The sequence below is a fragment of the Pelodiscus sinensis genome, chromosome 3 (genome assembly GCF_049634645.1).
Source record: "Pelodiscus sinensis isolate JC-2024 chromosome 3, ASM4963464v1, whole genome shotgun sequence".
NCBI lineage: Eukaryota > Metazoa > Chordata > Testudines > Trionychidae > Pelodiscus > Pelodiscus sinensis.
The window spans coordinates 71,246,508-71,265,248 of record NC_134713.1 but is presented as its reverse complement, the minus strand read 5'-3'; the positions used below and the strand labels follow the sequence as shown (position 1 = coordinate 71,265,248).

At 41.5% G+C, this 18,741-nt stretch overlaps 1 protein-coding gene across 7 annotated transcripts in view; it reads left to right on the top strand.

The window, feature by feature from the left end:
- Positions 1-18,741, top strand: part of SIM1 (SIM bHLH transcription factor 1) — a 67,307-nt gene that overhangs the window by 10,603 nt on the left and 37,963 nt on the right. For 4 of the 7 annotated variants that reach the window (XM_075923927.1, XM_075923928.1, XM_075923929.1 and 1 more), the window contains 6 exons: positions 2,801-2,883; positions 4,095-4,184; positions 4,424-4,738; positions 5,894-6,093; positions 6,197-6,303; positions 7,418-7,565. In XM_075923927.1, coding sequence (XP_075780042.1) covers positions 2,801-2,883; positions 4,095-4,184; positions 4,424-4,738; positions 5,894-6,093; positions 6,197-6,303; positions 7,418-7,565 — 943 coding nt within the window. Of the gene's footprint in view, positions 1-336; positions 481-1,008; positions 1,245-2,800; positions 2,884-4,094; positions 4,185-4,423; positions 4,739-5,893; positions 6,094-6,196; positions 6,304-7,417; positions 7,566-18,741 lie in introns of those variants that run through there. The other 3 variants (XM_075923930.1, XM_075923933.1, XM_075923932.1) reach the window with 3 other exon arrangements.

The window sequence follows — 18,741 nt, the reverse complement described above, 5'->3', positions numbered from 1 at the left end:
AAATAAGCTCTCGCATGTGTTAGGTTTTCGAAAAGCTGATGGTTGAGGTAGACCAGTGAAAACATTTAATTATAAAACATTAACTTAGACACAGTCAACAACGAAAGGTTTCCACCTGACACATAAAAAAGAAGTGCAGTGCTCCGTGAAAAAAAATGGGTTCATGAAAAAAGTTAACTTGTAATGTAGATGGGCTATTCATTAACCAGCGAGGGTAGGGATATTTTGCCTTTCAGGAGCAGAATAATTAGACCCGTTAACTCGGTTTAATAAACAACTTAGAACCGAAATAAGGGGCTCTGCCGCTGTATCAAATGCAGGAATCCTACATCTTATGCAGGGTGATGCTTTTTGTCTTATTTTAACGAGCTTTGTTATTAAACACGAACAAACCAACCCTCCTAAAAGTGAACTCAATCAGCATTTCAGAGAGGAATTTTCGGTCTCACTCTGGAAGCGAGGCAACCTTTAGCGGACAATGTTAGTGCTGGTTAATTTCACGCAGAAATGTGGCGCCTGCTAATTTGATCGGACGCTTTCCACAGCTTGTATCCTTTGCCGTGTCTTCCCCGCCACAGTAGCGTGAACGAGCTCGTGTACTGCTGCTTTTGGGAAGTAAAAGGCAGGGAAGTCAGTGCGTCTCTAGCTGGTTTGCTGTGTAACGGGGAGAGGTAGCGATTGCTGTCGGGGGGTGGGGTGGGCGACACAATTGTCAGCTATTATAGAAGCGCGGAAGGCGCAGACTGCTCCTATAGCCCTTTATCCCGGGACTCTGCGACGTCCTTGGGTACCCATTGAACAGAAGGAACTAATCCCAGGGACCCTGCTACCGGTCGCAGGGCAAGACGAAGGATCTAGTGTGTGTGTGGAGGGGGAGGGGAAGTGGGGGGGAGGTTAAGGCAATTGATCAAGGCCCCTGACCGAGGGAAAATTGAGGAGAGGAGGGGTAGTACCCCCTTTAAAGGAGAGGAGAGATGGGGGTCTGGAGAGGAAGGGGAGGGATGTAAAGAGAAGGGAAAGAAGTGGGGATTTAAGGAGAGAGACTCTTGTGGAGCACTGCGAAGGGGGCAGGGGAGAGATGGTAAGGGGGGAGGACCGACACCTCGACGCAGGGGTGACGAGAAGAAGTGGAAACAAGGGGGCAGGAGAGAGAGTGAGAGAATACAAGGCCTTAGAGTGGGCGCTGCAGTGTTTGAATAGCGGTGGAGAAATCGTTCGCTTTATTTAGATGTGTAAACACTCAGGTGAGCCCGGTCAATGGTGGACGGGAGGGGGAAGAGCCAACTGCTCCTCGTTGCCTCCATTTCCACCCCTTGTTTGTCTGTATCTGACTAAGCGACAAACAACCCGCGAGGAGCTTTTAAAAGGTTAATTCGGCGGTAGGCCATCCCTGCTGGGACCCCGGGCTCGCCTCCTGGCGATTTGCTCTCCGCGGTCACCAATCACCTTTTTTTTTGGGGGGGGGGGGAGGTCCCGCTAAGCCTTGTTTAATGGTGTAAGCGTAAAAGGCTTTAATCACCAAGTTGGAATGATCTCAGCAGCAGCATTGAGGAATTATGGTACCGCCTTTCAACTCCGGCACAGGAGCCACTCCGGCCGCCTCGTCCCCCTAGCCCTCTGCATGTAGGGGACAAGCACAAATTGGCACATTACACACATCACACACGGGAGACTCGTGGTCGAGTCCTATTAGAAGCAGATCATTCACAGAGAAGGGAGAGCATATCCTCGGTGCGCGGGGATGGGGGGCTGTATGTTGCGGGAGAGATGGTAGTAGGTACCTTGATTACTGCACCCGTTTTGGCAGTACATGTCTGCGCTGCCCGGCGTGTTTTAGTGCTGGCCTGGCATTGCAGCTGCGGGAAGGAGGAGGGCAGTTTTACTTTCAGCAGGTTTGGGATGTGCTAAGGTGTAAGGACGTCTTAATAAAACACAGGAGCCTAATCTTGCATTCTCGGGGCACATTGCAGCAGATGGATAGATGAGGCATGGAGGAAGGATCGGGGCTTTATTCACACCAGGTCTCTGATCAAATCAGAAAATGATCGTGGCCAGGGTTACATTTAAAGCCAACCCCAAATATAGCCTGGTCAGCCTGTTAATATCTTACGAAGTTTTGCACAAATAATAAAACGTATTCGTTTCTGGGAGAGTACTCACACATCTGACTTATCCGTGTGTAATCGAATACTACTGAATAACACTTTGATTGGCTTTATAACATTGAATCATTCTGAACTCTCTTCACGGCCTGTTAGCCGAACCATTCTGTTGAAATGGAAGATTTTCTTTCTTTCTTTCTTTCTTTCTTTCTTTCTTTCTTTCTTTCTTTCTTTCTTTCTTTCTTTCTTTCTTTCTTTCTTTCTTTCTTTCTTTCTTTCTTTCTTTCTTTCTTTCTTTCTTTCTTTCTTTCTTTCTTTCGAGAGGGGGTGTCTCATATTGATACCTCGCCCTGTTGTTCCGTAATTTTTCAATGAGGTGAGAAAGAAAGATATATTTTCTTCCAGGGGACAACTTTCTAGAAGCTTTTGTCCGGATTGAATGGCGTTTTTTTTTCTAAATCCTGATTAGTGAACTTTACTGTTAGTTTCAATACGGATACACCGCCAACCCCAAGCAGGAATTAGATTTTATTAAAAATATCAACAAAGGAATCATTTCTTCTTGTTCAACTGCTAGAACGTGCTTTAACATGTTTGAAATTTAAACAAAGACAAGCAAATAAATAATTCCTAACAGCCCAATGAAAATTTGTATCTTGTCGTCTCACCTTAACTTTTTGTGTGTCTTAAATAAACAGGACTTGGAGAAGCTTGGGGCCATACTAGTCGAACCAGCTCTTTGGATAATGTTGGACGGGAACTGGGATCCCATCTTTTGCAGGTACTGGCCTGGAAACAAGAGCAATTTGGTATTAATGATTAAAGAGATCGTACCGTATTCTGAGCTTTTAATTATTCCCTTGTCTAATCTTTAACTGTTCACGTGTTTCACAAAAAGATAGTGCAGACTTGTGAACAGCGTGGTGGAATTTCTTGATTTTTATTGGAACGTTATTTGTCGCGATCCTTTACGTCTATCGCGATACACAGCGCTGCGCATCTCAGCTTGCTCGTGGTCACTGCATGTGTCCCATGAAGAAAGTGGTAGGGTGATTTCGTTCCTAATCTGAACAGCCTTGTCAATTAGCAGGGTGACAACACTGGTGACTATCCTTTTGTTGTTCTGAGAAATCTGGGGACAACCAGACACGTTTCTTTAAAGTGGTGCAAGGTGAACACAAAAGTGGGAGAAACCGTAGAGGATTCAGGAGGCTATTTTGAGGAGCATATATAAAAGGTATATATATACATATATATACACAGGCTTTAGAACGCCCCTCCCAGGATAGTGAGAATAAACACGAATGATTTAAGGGCACAGAAAATATTAATTCGCCTACGACACTATTGAAAACTCACTGTTGCCTAAAGGATTGACAAATGGAAATTAGTGTTTACACTATTAGCTATTCAGGCATTTGGTACTTTGAGGTCTTGCAGCATTTTATACCTGCCTCTAATAAACAGAGGCCTGTTCTTCTCTGAGTGCACACAAATAACGCTTACTAACATCTACCTGTTTAATCTTACGGCCCTTTTAAATAGTTTGGTCCCTTTCAAACACTGTTTACATTGCGGAGAGTTTCAGATCTTCCCTTGTTCGCAGAAGTCTCTTATGCAAATATTTAAGAGTTAAAGTCTCTACTGAAATAGTAGATGGGGATGGAAGTGTTCAGTATTTCCAGTGGGAACTATCAGCAAAGCCGAGGCTGGGAAGCCCTTACCGCTGTGAGTTTCTATTCTTTCTGCTTTTGAGTCTTAGGTCGATTCATTGCCACATTTAATCACTGAGCCGTTTCAAACAAGGCCCCCTGTTTTGAGGGGCGTTATGTATACCCCGGGTCCTGTAAGCGGATCTATTGAAAGGATGTTCCAGCTTCCTGCCCCCTCCAATTTTTTTAATAATGCAAGCCAAGCTGGAATCCCCGATTTGCTAAATCAAACCCAGACGCTCGCAGTTCACAGATATTTGGTGTCTTTCCCCCCCTATAGACCTTGGATGGTTTCATATTTGTTGTGGCTCCAGACGGCAAGATCATGTACATTTCAGAGACGGCCTCCGTTCACCTGGGTTTATCACAGGTAAGTGGACAGGTGACCCGCTTACGTGGGCGTGTGACAGGGGCACGATACCTGTAGCCTTGTATTTTCGGTAGGAGACGGACACACGTGCCTCTGAGCGACTGGCCGCACCCAGCGCTGGTGTGAATGGCAATGCCAGGGCAATGTGACTGTCCGGGCTGGTTTCTAGAGCGGTACCCCATGCGACTTGTGTCAATGGCTAGGAAAATGAAGCTCCCCCTCCCCTCCTTCCTTCACAGGTAGAGCTGACCGGAAACAGCATTTACGAGTACATCCACCCGGCGGACCACGATGAGATGACGGCGGTGCTCACAGCTCACCAGCCCTATCACTCTCACTTCGTGCAGGGTAGTACTGAGCACTCCGCGCGCGGGCGGGTTTGGGTTCTGCCGCCCTGGAGGGCGAGCCATCAGCTGCCACCAGGCCCCGCTGCCCTACTCTCACTGGTGCCTCTGCCTCTTTCCCTAGAGTACGAGATCGAGCGCTCCTTTTTCCTGAGGATGAAATGCGTCTTGGCTAAGCGGAATGCGGGGCTGACCTGCGGGGGGTACAAGGTGCGTGGATAGGAGCCCTCCGCAGTTTCTGCTCCCGGGGGTGGGAAGGGCATGCTACAGAACCGCGTAGTGGGCGTGCGGGGCGGGGCTAGGCGCTCAGGTCTGGGGACTCTTAGCCAGAGTAAGAGCTCAGCCTGTTTGAGCGGGATCAGCTGGCAGGACGTTTTTAAAGTCTGGGGGTCGCGTTCAGGCTCACGGTTTCTCTTTGAGTTGCAGAGAAACTAGCACACTTGACACACACACAAACGCAGCCAAATCCCCCGAGTTCGCAGGAGGGTAGAAACCAAGCGAAAGCCACTGAAGTTCCCCTGTTCCTGTGGATCTTGTAGGCTGGACTTCTGAGTCTTTACAATCTTTCTGAAATTAGTTGCAGTACTCCTAGTCTAAGATTTCGTTACATACCTCCTCCGAGTTTTAGTTTTATGTCCCTCTGCTCAGCTCTCCTGGATCTCTCAGACGTCTCGTGGTGTTTGCCTCGCAACATCTCTTTGCATCAGCCATCTTGTCAGAAAAATGGGGAACTTGCCTCAAAGAGATGTTGTGAGATTAAATTCACGAACACAACCACATCGCTGTGAGTTCCTGCAGAAAGAGGGCATTCTAATAACAGCAATATATATGTACCTACTATGTAGATGTGAGTGGAATGTGTATACATCTATACCCGCATAGATATCCCATAACCGCGCCGGATCCAGTGAATGAACACAGTTATAGCTGTATATGTACACACCTCATCTAACCTCACCCACATCATGCGTGTGTGAAATAACAAATACAAGTTGTGAACGCCCCGGCACTTCTGCATCTTTCTGAATGTCACAGTGTTTCCAGGAATAATAAAAGCTCAGCTAGGTCTTGATCCTGATCCCAATCCCACTCACATCGGTGGGAACCCGCCCCTCCTCCCCCGACTTCAGTGGGCTTTGGATCAGGGTCCCAAAGCCGTTCAAAGAATGTCTCTCTGTTCAGTTCTTACACCAGGGCCATGGTAACAGGCCCATTCCCGCCACACGGAGCTACTCTCCCGTGGGCTGAGTGCTTTGGGCGCTGGCTGGCTGCCGTGAAGGGGTCCACCCGTTCCCGTGGGTAGGGCTGCACGCTGCTTTCCCAGTGTAGGCAGGGCGTGAAGCGTCCCCGTCTTGTGCCTGGCAGGTCATTCATTGCAGCGGCTACCTGAAGATCCGCCAGTACAGCCTGGACATGTCCCCCTTCGATGGCTGCTACCAGAACGTTGGCTTGGTCGCTGTGGGCCACTCGCTGCCTCCCAGCGCGGTGACGGAGATCAAGCTGCACAGCAATATGTTCATGTTCCGGGCCAGCCTGGACATGAAGCTCATCTTCTTAGATTCCAGGTAGCGCGTTTCTCTTCTCAGACGCCACCACGCGTTCCTCCAGGCGGCGCTCACTCACTGGGGCACTCACTGGGGCACGCTTCTGGCTCTCTCTCCTCCACAGGGTGGCTGAGCTGACAGGTTACGAGCCGCAGGACCTGATCGAGAAGACCCTTTACCACCACGTCCATGGCTGTGACACTTTCCACTTGCGCTGCGCTCACCATTTGTGTAAGGAGCCCCGTTTGCTAACGCACTGCTTGCTACACACCGGAGTAACCTCCGCCCCCCCCTCCGCCTCCAGCTCCTCTCAGGCCTGACTTTAGTTTAGCTTTCTCCCTCTAGACCGGGACCTGGGTTTTTATTTGATTTACACCTAGCCAGCCCCGGCGAAGGGAAAGCACAAACGCCACTAGGACAAAATCGGAGCGGGTAAGAGCTGGAACAGGATGGGGAGCGTAATGCACAGGGGAGCAGCTGCAGTTAACTGACCGATATTTTCCCTCTGCAACCCGTTACGAGGAAAGAGCTAAACCGAGCAAATCTGGGACGTTTCAGTTGGGAATCTATTTTTCCTGCTCCAAAACAGCAGGGCAGTAAAATCCAGGTCCCCCTTTTCCACACCCATCGCGTCACAGCAACCCTAAGCGACCATCTCTTTGAACCTTAATAATCCGATTCCTAGCTCCGATTCGTATTTCAAATATCACGCAGACAGTAAGGCACAAAGGAAAAGGATGAAACAGATATTAGTTTCCTGGAAGTTTTCTTCCCATTTTCAGGTAACATAATAGGCACAAGTGGACGCCAAATCATTTTCTTTTTTTTACAAAAACTTGATGATTGCGAGATCGGAAAGTATATCCCCTTTCCCAGTAGTGGGCTGCATTATTATTTATTTTTGTGCAACAATGACACCTAGTTTCCCCTGGATTCTGTTACAATTATTAGTATTATTTGTAACTGTGGTGTCATGAATTGTTTGGAAAGAAATAAGTGAGGAGATTAGTTGTTCTTTGAAAATTTCCAGATATGAATTTACCTGTGCTAATCCCACACCACTGATATCAGTGGCCCCTCCTCATTAATTTCAGTGGGCATTGGATCACTCCCCAAAACACACTCACATGATGCCCAGGTCTGTATTTTTGCCTTCACTAAATCACCTATCATCCTCAAACTAGCCTCCTTGAGAAACAGCATAACCCTTTATCTGAGCTCTGGCAAACTGAAAGGACAACGGCTTTCTCAGTGGGTGGGTAACCCTGCTGGAGGAGGGACTGACTGCAGGGAGCTGTAGTACTCCTCTGAGTTGCTTTTCCTTCTATTTTTTTCTCTTCTGCAGTGCTGGTGAAAGGGCAAGTGACCACCAAATATTACCGCTTCCTGGCCAAACACGGCGGCTGGGTGTGGGTGCAGAGCTATGCCACTATCGTGCACAACAGCAGGTCCTCACGGCCACACTGCATAGTCAGTGTCAACTACGTCCTCACGTAAGTGAACCCAGGGGTTGCTCTAAATTGTGCAGAAAGGAAAGGCCCTATAGAAATGCATGGAGACAAAGGGGACCTTCCTCACCACATGGAAGTGTGGTAGAGCACCCCTAGCTCCACAGCCAGGTGGTCTCCCTCTGCCTCATGTCCCAGGCCTCCTAAATCCACTCCCTCCTTCAACAGACCAGGGCAGACTCATCAGGCTGGCTGGGAAATCCAGGGAGGACTTTCATCTCGATGAAAGGTTCTCGTCTGACTTTTCTCTTTTCCTTTTTTGCTAGGGAAAAGATTTAGAGGTTTGTCACCCACATATTCAGCTCTCTTGCTCTCTTTTTACAATTTAAATGTACCCAGCCTTTAAATAAAATTTAATGCAGCATCAGAAAAAAAAAGGTTTCAACGTACGGAGTTATTTATATTTAACAAACAGGACATCTGTTTTTCTTTTCAAAAATCTGGGGTTTGAAGTTCTTAATATCATCCAGAGTCTCTATCAAAGCCCAGCAATTTCTTTTTTGTTCTGAGACAGTGATCCTTATATTGAACCACAAAGAAGGCTTAAGTGACCAGAAGGTTCTCAGTTTAACCTACTCCCTCCTCCTCCCCCCAAAACAAAAAGGGTTAGAGCTAATGCTGAAAATCTTGGCTGTGTTTCTTAATTCATCCCATTGTACTTGGGTATTGAAGTAGTATCATACCTGTGTGGTACCTGTTGAATAAACCACAATATCTAGGTCCAATAGATGTATTATAATTATCTCTAGCAGGTTGGTTGGAATTGATTATGATGATATTAATATTATTTTTATGGAAAAAGTGATTGCTGTGTGCAGAAGTGATATGTCATTCAAGTCATGTGACTTGTTTGTCTTTTGGTAGTGAAGAAATCTTTCATGATTACTGTAAGTGCAGCAAACCAGCACATGTACATACTTATAGTCCTCCGCTGATTCTCTCATTCTTCACTTTGATTAAACTTTTGAAAATGGATAAGCTAAATTCCTCTCCCACAAAATGGATAAACATGTTACAGTGGTTGGCAGCCTTAAAGCAGAATTATTTTATTTTTGGGCATTTAATGTATACATAGGTAATTAATTGTTTGGCAGATCATTTTAAGGCAGATATGAAAACGAAGCTGTTTATTTGGAAACAGTGACTTTGATTTTGCAAATAGTACTCTTCCAAGGAGAATGCATTTGCTTGGATGAGGGAGGCTGTTTATAAACAAGTGTGTCAGCACTACAGAGTTAAATCTATGATCATTAGTAACTGTAACCAATAATAAAAGTATGTATTCTTTGCTTGATTCAGTATGGAGACCAATATAAAACCACATAGAGGAATAATATGAATTTGGTTTGGGTGAACATTCCTTTATATGGGGAAATCACTTTGTTTTCTTCCTTAGCTGGACTTCTACTTTCAGAACTGGTAGTTAGGAATTTCCTCTTGATTCGCCTAAAAAAAAAGTAGAAGTATAAATTCTGCCATTTACCTAGCAGCAACAAGACTGGGATAATGCAGGGATTGACACAACACACACATCATAGCTCTTACATACATTTATATCTCTGCATTCCAAGTCCCGCCAATGCCTTTACTTCACAAATGTTAGACTTTTCAATTAAACACAAGGTGTGAGGTCCAAATATATTTCGTAGGTTTAAACACTCATGTACCATGAATGTTTAGCAACAAAGAAATGTGTTTGTGGATCGTAACAATTTTTCAAAAAATATATATATCATGGTAAGGTGCTCTATGTGTCAGAGGCATCACAAGTATTAGGCATGTTTTCCTGTGGGGACCAGTGATTAGGAGTCATATTTGATCCAAAATCACTATGTTAAATAATCGGCATGTAAATGAAACCTCCCTCTGGATAATTAATTTCTGTTTTTGATCATTTTGAAAAAGTCTGTTCCGTTTGCTTGGGAATAACTGGATAGCCTTTTCCTATTGATTCTGTCACTTGTTTGCTCTGCATTACAACTATTCCAGTGTGTAACAGAAACAGAACAGCGATTGTGAAGGAAAGGATTTAATCACCAGAATAGTTATGTGTTTTACTGGGAAGAGAGGGGAAACAAGAGGTGTAAAAATGGTGTAAATCACATTGGGACTGATTTTTCAGTCCTTTCTCAGGTGAAATTCCCAGTGACTTAGTGGGCATTCTGTATTCTGGGTAAAAACAACAACACTGGACCTACTGTTATATCCATATACAATTCAGTATCTTTTGCTGTATACAAATGGTTTGATCACTAAAAATGTGCCTAAGGCAGTGGATAATATATCATTGAGTGGTTCAGGGTCTGTTTTCACAATGAACAGGTTGCAGTTTGTTTGCTGTGGACATCCTACATCTGGTTGCAAAGGGCTGATTTACATTGTTTTAGCCAATTAAGTAGAGTTGTATTGATTCTCCATGGTAGCAGCAAATCTGAGCATAAATGTGTTCTGTATGTCCCTTCTCTCTAACGTGATAGAGCGATAAGTGAGCTGTGTTTAAACACACACCTTTAAATACAAGCAGCTCAGTGAGAACACCCAGAAATGGATCAAGCAGGCCTCCAAGAGGCTTAAAATATTTCCCAATCATCAGCTATTGGAGAACAGTAGGGGAGCCAGTCTTTCTCCTTTTGAAGTCAATGGAAAAACTCCATTTGTCTTCTATGGAAATAGAATGAGCCCTTGAGTACAGTGTGTGTGTGTGTGAAAAATAGACAGCAATCCCATTTCTTTAATTTCAATTGTTTGTTGATATTTTTAATGTCAGGTGATGTCTTTTCCTTTTCCCATAATGTAATATACATATTGAAATACATTTCTATTGTGATGCATTTTCAGCCAGACTGCCCTTGATTAGAAAATTATTTATTAAACAAGACCCTGACGTGTTTTCCCTAAAACAATGGATTATGTAGCAACTTTACTATGTATTGAGTTATTTAAGCATCTCTCAAAGCTCTTTAATTAATCGTCTCAAGTGCAAAAATAGAAAGAAAAACCAGCTTATGTCAAAGGCAGATGGCAAATGCAGTGATGTCTATTATGGGCTACTACAACTGCCATGTGCTCTGTAAGGCTGAAATTCACAATGCAAAGACACCATGACTACATTAAAACCTTGTTTTGGTATGTCTAGATCCCGGAGGTTCAATCAAGTCTGACCATCTCTTCATTAGTGCTGTGTCGAACAAGAAATCATATAATATTTTTCTGCAGTAAAGTTACCACAATAATAATAACCACAACAGATTCCCAAGACACGCACATCATTTATTGCCCTTTTTAGTCTACTGCAGTTGGGAAGCTAAGTGAGAAGAACAGACAATATTCTGTTTCATAGTACTTTGCTGGTAGTTAAGTGGATGGCTTTTTACAAATGAGATATAGCCAACCTCAGAAACACTGTGACTATCAGTCAGAAGTGGAGGAAAGGTATTGTAGAAGAAAGTTCACATTTAGGAGATTCAGGGGGCGGGGGTTTGCTGAATTTACATTATGTGGAGTTCAGTTATTTGTCTCTATCAACTATTCATAATGACTCCTGCTTGTCAGTGTTTTATCACTTAAATGTGGAACATAAGGACTGAAAATATATTGGGAAAAGGGCCCCACTTGGCTTCAGTGGACTTTGGATCTGATCAATATTATGGAACTGGATTTCAAAAAATCAGAATAAAGGTTATTCTGTTGCTCTCAAAGTATGCCATTTTTAATCATCTTTATTCTAATATAAATTCTGTAGTTACTAAATCTCCTTTAAAGATGGTACTGGATTATTCCACTAAACCAAGAACAGCTGTGATGTATGTGTGTATAGTGTGGGTTCTTTTCATACTTTTGATATATGGAAAATCACTTGTACAGATGCAGTTCTTGGCAGAGACATACCACACACGCAAAAAACAGCTGAATAATGATATAAAATCAGCTAGAAGGGATCTGCTTAGAGGAGAACTAGGAAGGTTTCTTGACTAGTTCTTTGCAAATAAATTGGTGTACATTTAACTTAAAGGTATGAGAAATGCAAACAAATTGATTTTTGTGGCTCAAAATAATATTGTGCCATGATTAGGATTGCAGAGTGATATGTTAATTTCAAGTATAGAATTTTACTTTGGATATACTCTAGCTGCTCTCTCTCACTCCATTTTGATAAACAACAATAAAAAAGGGATCACAGCTTTACAGAAAGATATTTCACACTATTTTGCCCTTACTCACTTTGAATAATACTTTATGTCTGGAATGGACCAACTGATTTCAGTGAGAATGTTGAGTGAGTAAGGTACTACTATTGAGCATGAGTACAAATATTACAGTCTGATCTTACTGTCTTTAGACTAAAAGTAATTGACCTGCACACGTTTTACACGTGTAAAAGCCAAAGCAGTATCAAAATCAAGCAGTGACATACAAGGCAGAAAAAATATAGACAATATAAATCAGTAACCTGTACTTGATGCAGCTGAATGCCTAAGATTGTGCAAAAATGCAAGAAGAAAGATAAAGATAGATATGATAGAAATGATAAAAAAAGAGTTTGCTCAATTAAAAAAAATCCAAATAAGGCACTGGAGTTTTATTTTAAAATATTCAGATTTACTGTTTTTTTTTTAATTGCAGTTGATACAAGGAAGATTAGATGTAAAATAAATATTTTTTTCTTATTTGTTCCATGTACCTAATTTTCATATTATTATCAGCTCTTTATGTTTATCTTAAAGGAAATTCAAGTATATTTCAATTAATATAGACAGCAACTACTGAAGTTTTAGTTTTTACTTAAACTGCAAAAAAAAAAAAAAAAAAAAAAACCCCACCCAAACAAAAAAAACCACCTTTTTAAAACAAATGGATAATATAAAGTGAAGGTCTTTTAGCTTTTTGAGCAGCAAATATTATAATAATTTACCCCTAGAGAATGTTGGAGAGCTTTTGCTGTATATGTTTAATTTTTTTATCATTTAAAATAGCAGCTGTAATACTAACATATACAGATAAATTGGATTAGATGCTTAATTGCACATAATCTCTGTTATGATAATATAGTACATACAAGTCCCAGTTGCCATCTTCAAATTATCTTGTATTATGTAACAGGCTGATTAGAAGCACAAATTGAAGTATGCAATTTGTATGAAAGATCATTCAAAAAATAACTATCATATAAACAAATTTTAGCTCATGACAGATCAAATGAAGATTAGGTAAATTAATTGTTAATTGCATCTATAAAATATGCCTTTTAACTTTAGTATATTTTGTAGTCTTCTGTTATCATATTTTTAAAAATTAACTACACAATCAAATCTACTATTTTGCATAGTGGGTGAAATTCACTAACTCTATACACATCCAGAATAAGTGGGCTTTGAGGATATGTCTACACAGCAGGGCTAAAGTTGGAATAAACTACGCAACTTGAGCTACGTCAATTGCGTAGCTTAAATTGAAGTAGCTTAACTTGGCTTTTGGTGCTGTCGACACATCTGAAATTCAAAGGAAGAACAATCTTAATGAGGGTTATCAGGAGCTGGAGTAAGAAGTCTTCCAGCGCGACATTATTTTGAAATAATGGCTTGCAGTGTAGACACATGCTTGGTTATTTCAGATTAACTGACATTATTCTGAAATGACGCTGCTGTGTAGAAGTACCTTAAGTGTTAATGGGAGATAAATCCATTATCACAACTCTGGGGGCAGACGGATTCCTGTGGCCTCTATTTTAACCTCTTCCTTTATGGGGTTTCCCATCCATTATATTTATATTAGCATAAACCCAGTGGTTCCTCACCATCCTGATTCAATGATGTTCCCATCTCTCTACTAGGGTATTAGGGGCTGATGCAATGTCCATCTTTTCACCATACTATGCATATATATTCCCTATAACACAGTGTACCCCCTTTATCAATCAAGTATGCATATGAAACAGTATATGGTATAGGGAATATACAAAGACTTTCTTTAAGTAGTGTTTCAAATTTTCTGGGAATTTGTGTTATTACAAAAACAAAAGGTGAAAATCTGTGCAAATTAATTTTATAGTTTAGGTAAATATAGGAGTTAACACTGAGAATGGGAATACAGGAAAAAAGCAACAAATAGTGAAAAGTAAGAGATTGCTGTACATTATTTCATGAATTGTTTATTAACTGTATGTACACATGTATATGCACATCTGAAAACATCCACTCAATGTGCAGCAGCAGTCAAAAAAGCAAACTGTTAAGAATTATTAAAAAAAGGATAGAGAATAAGACAGATAATATCTTATTACTCCGGTATAAATCCATAGCACGCCTGCCTCTTGAACACTGCGTACAGATGTGGTCAACTCTTTTAAAAAAAGATATCTTGGCATTGGAAAAGGTTCAGAAAAGGGCAACAAAAATGATTAGGGATTTGGAACAGGTGCCATATGAAGACAGATTAAAAAGACTGGGATTTTTTAGCCTAGAAAGAAGGAAATTAAGGGGGGATATGATAGAGGTCCATAAAATCATGATAGGTGTGGAGAAAGTGAATAAGAAAAAGTTATTTACTTGTTCCCATAACACAAGAACTAGAGGTCACCAAATGAAATTAATGGGTAGCAGGTTTAAAACAAAAAGAAGTATTTCTTCATGCAGTGAACAGTCTGTGGAACTCCTTGCCAGAGGATGTAGTGAAGACCCGTACTTTAACAAGGTTTAACAAATTACCAAATACATTCAGAGAGGTTAGGTCCATCAATTCTTATTAGTCAGGATGAGCAGGAATGTTTTTCTCTGTTTTTCAGAGGCTGGAAATGGGTGACATTGAAGGGATCACTTGATGATTACCTGGTGTGTTCACTCCCTTTGAGGCATCTGGCATTAGCCACTGTTGGAAGACAGGATACTGGGCTAGATGGACCTTTGGTCTGAACCAATATAGCTGTTCTTATGTTATTATGTGTATATCTTCAGTATTTTTTATTACAAAATGAGTAAAAACTAAAAATGGAGGTCTTGAGGAATACAACAGTAATGTTCATTACTTGCAACTAACAGGCTTAACTTCTGCACTTCCACATATGGGGTACTTTATTTATGAGTAATACCACTGAGTGATGGAAGTATTGTTATACATAGTGCAGAGAAAGATAATTAAAATATTGCATCTAATTAGAGCAATGTTGAGCTACTCTCATCAGTATTTTGTTTGTCCACCGTTAGCTTTCCCAATGTCCACAACATGTTATTTCAGTTCTTCATGCAGGTTAGCTACCGTTTTAATTCACTCCAAATTCTTTCTCTTGGTTTTAAGCTAGATGACATTAATGACCAAATCATTAAAAACTATGGGCTAAGTCTTGAAATTCTTATTCATATAAAACTCCTGTTTACTTCAGAGGATTTTTTCCTTCTTTAATTTTTTTCTGAACTTTTGACCATTGTTATATGCAAAATAAATCTGCTCCCATGCCTCTTTCCCAAGGGATTTTTTTTAACGCTAATAATAGAATCCCCTAATGCACTTTACTGTCAATTATGCCATCACGGAAACATGGATTGCCAAGCTTTGAAAAGATTCAGCCATGCTTCCTAATAGTAATTCCACCAGCTGCATAATAAGGGACCAGAGTGGTGTTTCAGAATTTCTCCTTCATGCTTCCATTTACAGTTATAAGTCTTGTCCTCAGACTGCAGTTTGTTAGTTTGTGTCCCATCAGATGATAAAACTTGAACATTCTGTTTTTTTCAAGTTGCTTGGTGGATGCTGCAACTGCTTTGCATTGTGCTGCAGTGTCTGGCAAGGTTTCTTACATGTTTCTCTTTGGTTCAAATCCGCTTTCCTTTTCCCTCTCTTACTGGGCCAAATGGTACAATCCCCTTAGGCCTCTGCAGGCTGGTAGGAATAGAAACCCTAAAGAGCATCATTAGTTCTGCTGGCTGGATGGAATGGGAAAGGACATAAGTTACAAACTCTGAACAGCATTATGGAGCCTCTCTCTGTGACAGTGCAGCAAGGGCTTGATGGTAGCAGAAGGCTAGGTGGAGGAGCAGCCAGGGGATTTCTATTATCCATATACACATCTCTCCCCTACCACAGCAAGGTCATGCTGGTCTCCAACTGCTGCCACGTTCTATGGTGTACAAAAGAGGCTGTGCAGCATCTGGAAAACACCTTCTAAGTAAACCACTTCTTGATCTCTTGTGCAACATTTGTTAGGTGTTTTTGTGGAAGTGGCAGGAGGAAGGCAATTAGCCCATTGCTCCTGGGCTGATACTGTAACATTGTATTCCTTAGCAATTTTACAAGTTTGGGCTCCCCTGTTTCCTTAGTCTCTTTTGTGCATGCTCTCATCATTCTATTGTGAGCCTTGGCTCAGTATGGGTTTACCATGTCTTTGTTTTGCAAATGGTTTCACTGTAATTTTCATGAGTCACTTTGAGTATTCAAAACTAGTGACTTATTTTTTCAAAAACAAACTATTATTTTGCTTCTGATTTCAGATTTCATCTTTTTTGTCTCCCTCATTGCACTTGCACTTTCTCTCTCTCTCTCTCTCTCTCTCTCTCTGTGTGTGTGTGTGTGTGTGTGTATATATATATATATATATATATATATATACACACACACACACACACACACACAATGTTAGTGACTGGGATATGGGTGGTTGTGTGTAGTGGTTGGAACAGGGTCAGAATTGGAGTCAGAAGCCAGGACCAGAAGTCAGGCATTGAAACCAAGGGTCAGGACTGGGTTACTTGGAGAAAGGCAAGGCATGAGGTAATAGAGCCATGGGCAAATCATGGTGTGAGCAGCCATTGAACTTAAGAGCCAGTCTGCTGACTCTTCCCAACAATCAGGCAGTGTAGCCTGTCTGGCAGCTTACGAGGCTTTGTTGACAAACCAAAGAAAACCCCATGGCTGTGCCAGCCAACTCAGGTTTTCAGGACTCAGACTCAGTGTAGAATTCTGGGCTTGGACCAGGCTCAAGTTCTAGGGCCCTCCCACATCACAGGGTTAGAACCTGGGCTTCACCTAAGCCCAGAAGTCTACCCAGCAACGACATAGCCCCACAACTCATGAGTCTGAGTCAGCTGAAATGGGCTTTCTTTGGCTGTGCAGATGTATCCTTACAGGTCAGTTACGCTCATTAAATTTCCTGGAGATTGGCTCTGCTGCAGGATCTGCCTACTGACAAACATGCCCTAAATTAAGTGCTAACTAGCTAATCTCTTTTCTCCTTTTTAACTGTGTCAAGACTCTACCTCAGATGTGATCTATTTTAACTTGTGGGCATGAACAGGATTCTGATACCCATTCTCACTATGAATAAGCTACTCCAGAAGTAGCCTCATTTGCTTCAGAGGGAATACTAGTGGAACCTTTGTGAAAAAGGATACAGCAGCTGACCTTTCTGAAAACTTCAGTGCTGACTAAAGTCAGATGTTAATCACACGATTTTAAAAATGCCTAATTATTTGCTGTTGGTGTCCTTTAATATTAGCCATTTAGCACAATTAAGTAACATGGGAAAATAACACGGTATATAGCGTTCAGGCCTCAGTTTAGCAAAGCATTTGAGCACATAATCAGCTCTGAATTAAAGTCAAGCTTAAATAATATTTAAGCATGTGTTTCAATTCCAGTGATGTCAATTTTGCAGTCAGTGAGACTTAACCACATGCCTAAGGTTCAGCACATTTTTATCAGCTTTGCTGAGTAAGGGTGGATTTAAGCATGTTATTACTGCTTTGTTGTAGCTGAATAAAGAACAGCTATAGTTTTCACCTTCAGCCCACTGTGTGAAAATCTCTGGGGCAACAGTATACCAACAATATTAAAATTAACTGCCCTTACAGTGCTGAAGTTTCAGCACAGCTCTGGTGACTGAAGTGTCTGGTTAATCGATGTTCAGGTATATCTCTTTACTTTGAGTTGACCCAGAGTGAAGTTCTTTAAAGTTACCCAACACAGATATAAGAATGATGTGTCCAGAGGGCAGCCTTCTGGCCGGGGAGTAGGCTATCCTGTTCTGGTCCTCTGGTGTTGGGGGCCTGCAGTGCTGCTATTTTTAAAACTCTGGTTCTCTCCTCCATCTAAGAGCCCTGGTTATTCAAAATACAGCCAAAAGCTGTGCACAAACAAAGTCCCATTACTGTTTCACACGCAGAACAAAATAATATAGTCCTCACTGAGTTTTTCCTTAGGTAGTTAGTTCTCAGATATTTTGCCTGAGTAAGGACCAATAAATTAATCCAGCTCTCCTTATTCAAGGACAGTGCCATTAAAGTCAGTGAGGCCATTCTCTGAGTGAAGCATTCTGGACAGGGACCTCGGTGAGGTTGTAGGATTGGGTCTCTATACATTTAGTTACCAGAATTATTTCAATAAAGTTTGAAATAATGCTCACGGAGGTATAGATTGTAGAGTTGTAATAATGGGACGTTACATCAAGCAGCCTGACAAGTACACTAGAGACATACTAGTATGCTAGAGACATAATTTGTACTGCACGTGTAAATCAGACTCATCAAAGACTATTAATCAAACCTGGGTTATAATAGTCCCGGTATTATTTGGATGATATTAAATCTGGTTGAAGGAGTTAAAAAAAAAGTAGCAAAGTACAAATTGACAGTTGATTGAGGACTTAATCCTGCCAGGTGTTTAGCATCTTGTAAGAGTGGGTCCTCAGTGTGCTATCTAGAAAACTGGAACTGAATATAAAAGGATAGTAGCTTGACATTATTATGATCTTTTAAATTGTATTTATATGCTTGGAAATGTGCATTAGATATTCTGTACCTATTATCTTGTAACATTTTATTACCTAGTAACGGTTCCTTTGCACCTGTTCAGCTTCCAATAGACTTACTTTCAATGTCTCACCATAAGTTTAAAATGCTAAGTATGTTGGAGAAGCAACATAATTTCTTGCTAATAGTTGTAATGATTTTATTAGATGAATTGTAAAATAGCCTCTAACCAACCACTGGTGACAAAAATTGTTTGTAATGTTTGGCTGTAGGCATAATGGGCCAGCTTCAGTAGTGAAATTCACAGTGGTGCAAGTTACACTATAGGTTGTAAAAGTGAGTGGGTGCAAATAATAAAGAAAAGTATCTTATAACAATTTATGACTTCAGTGAGTGTGCAAAAAGAATGTAACTTACAGTCTCAG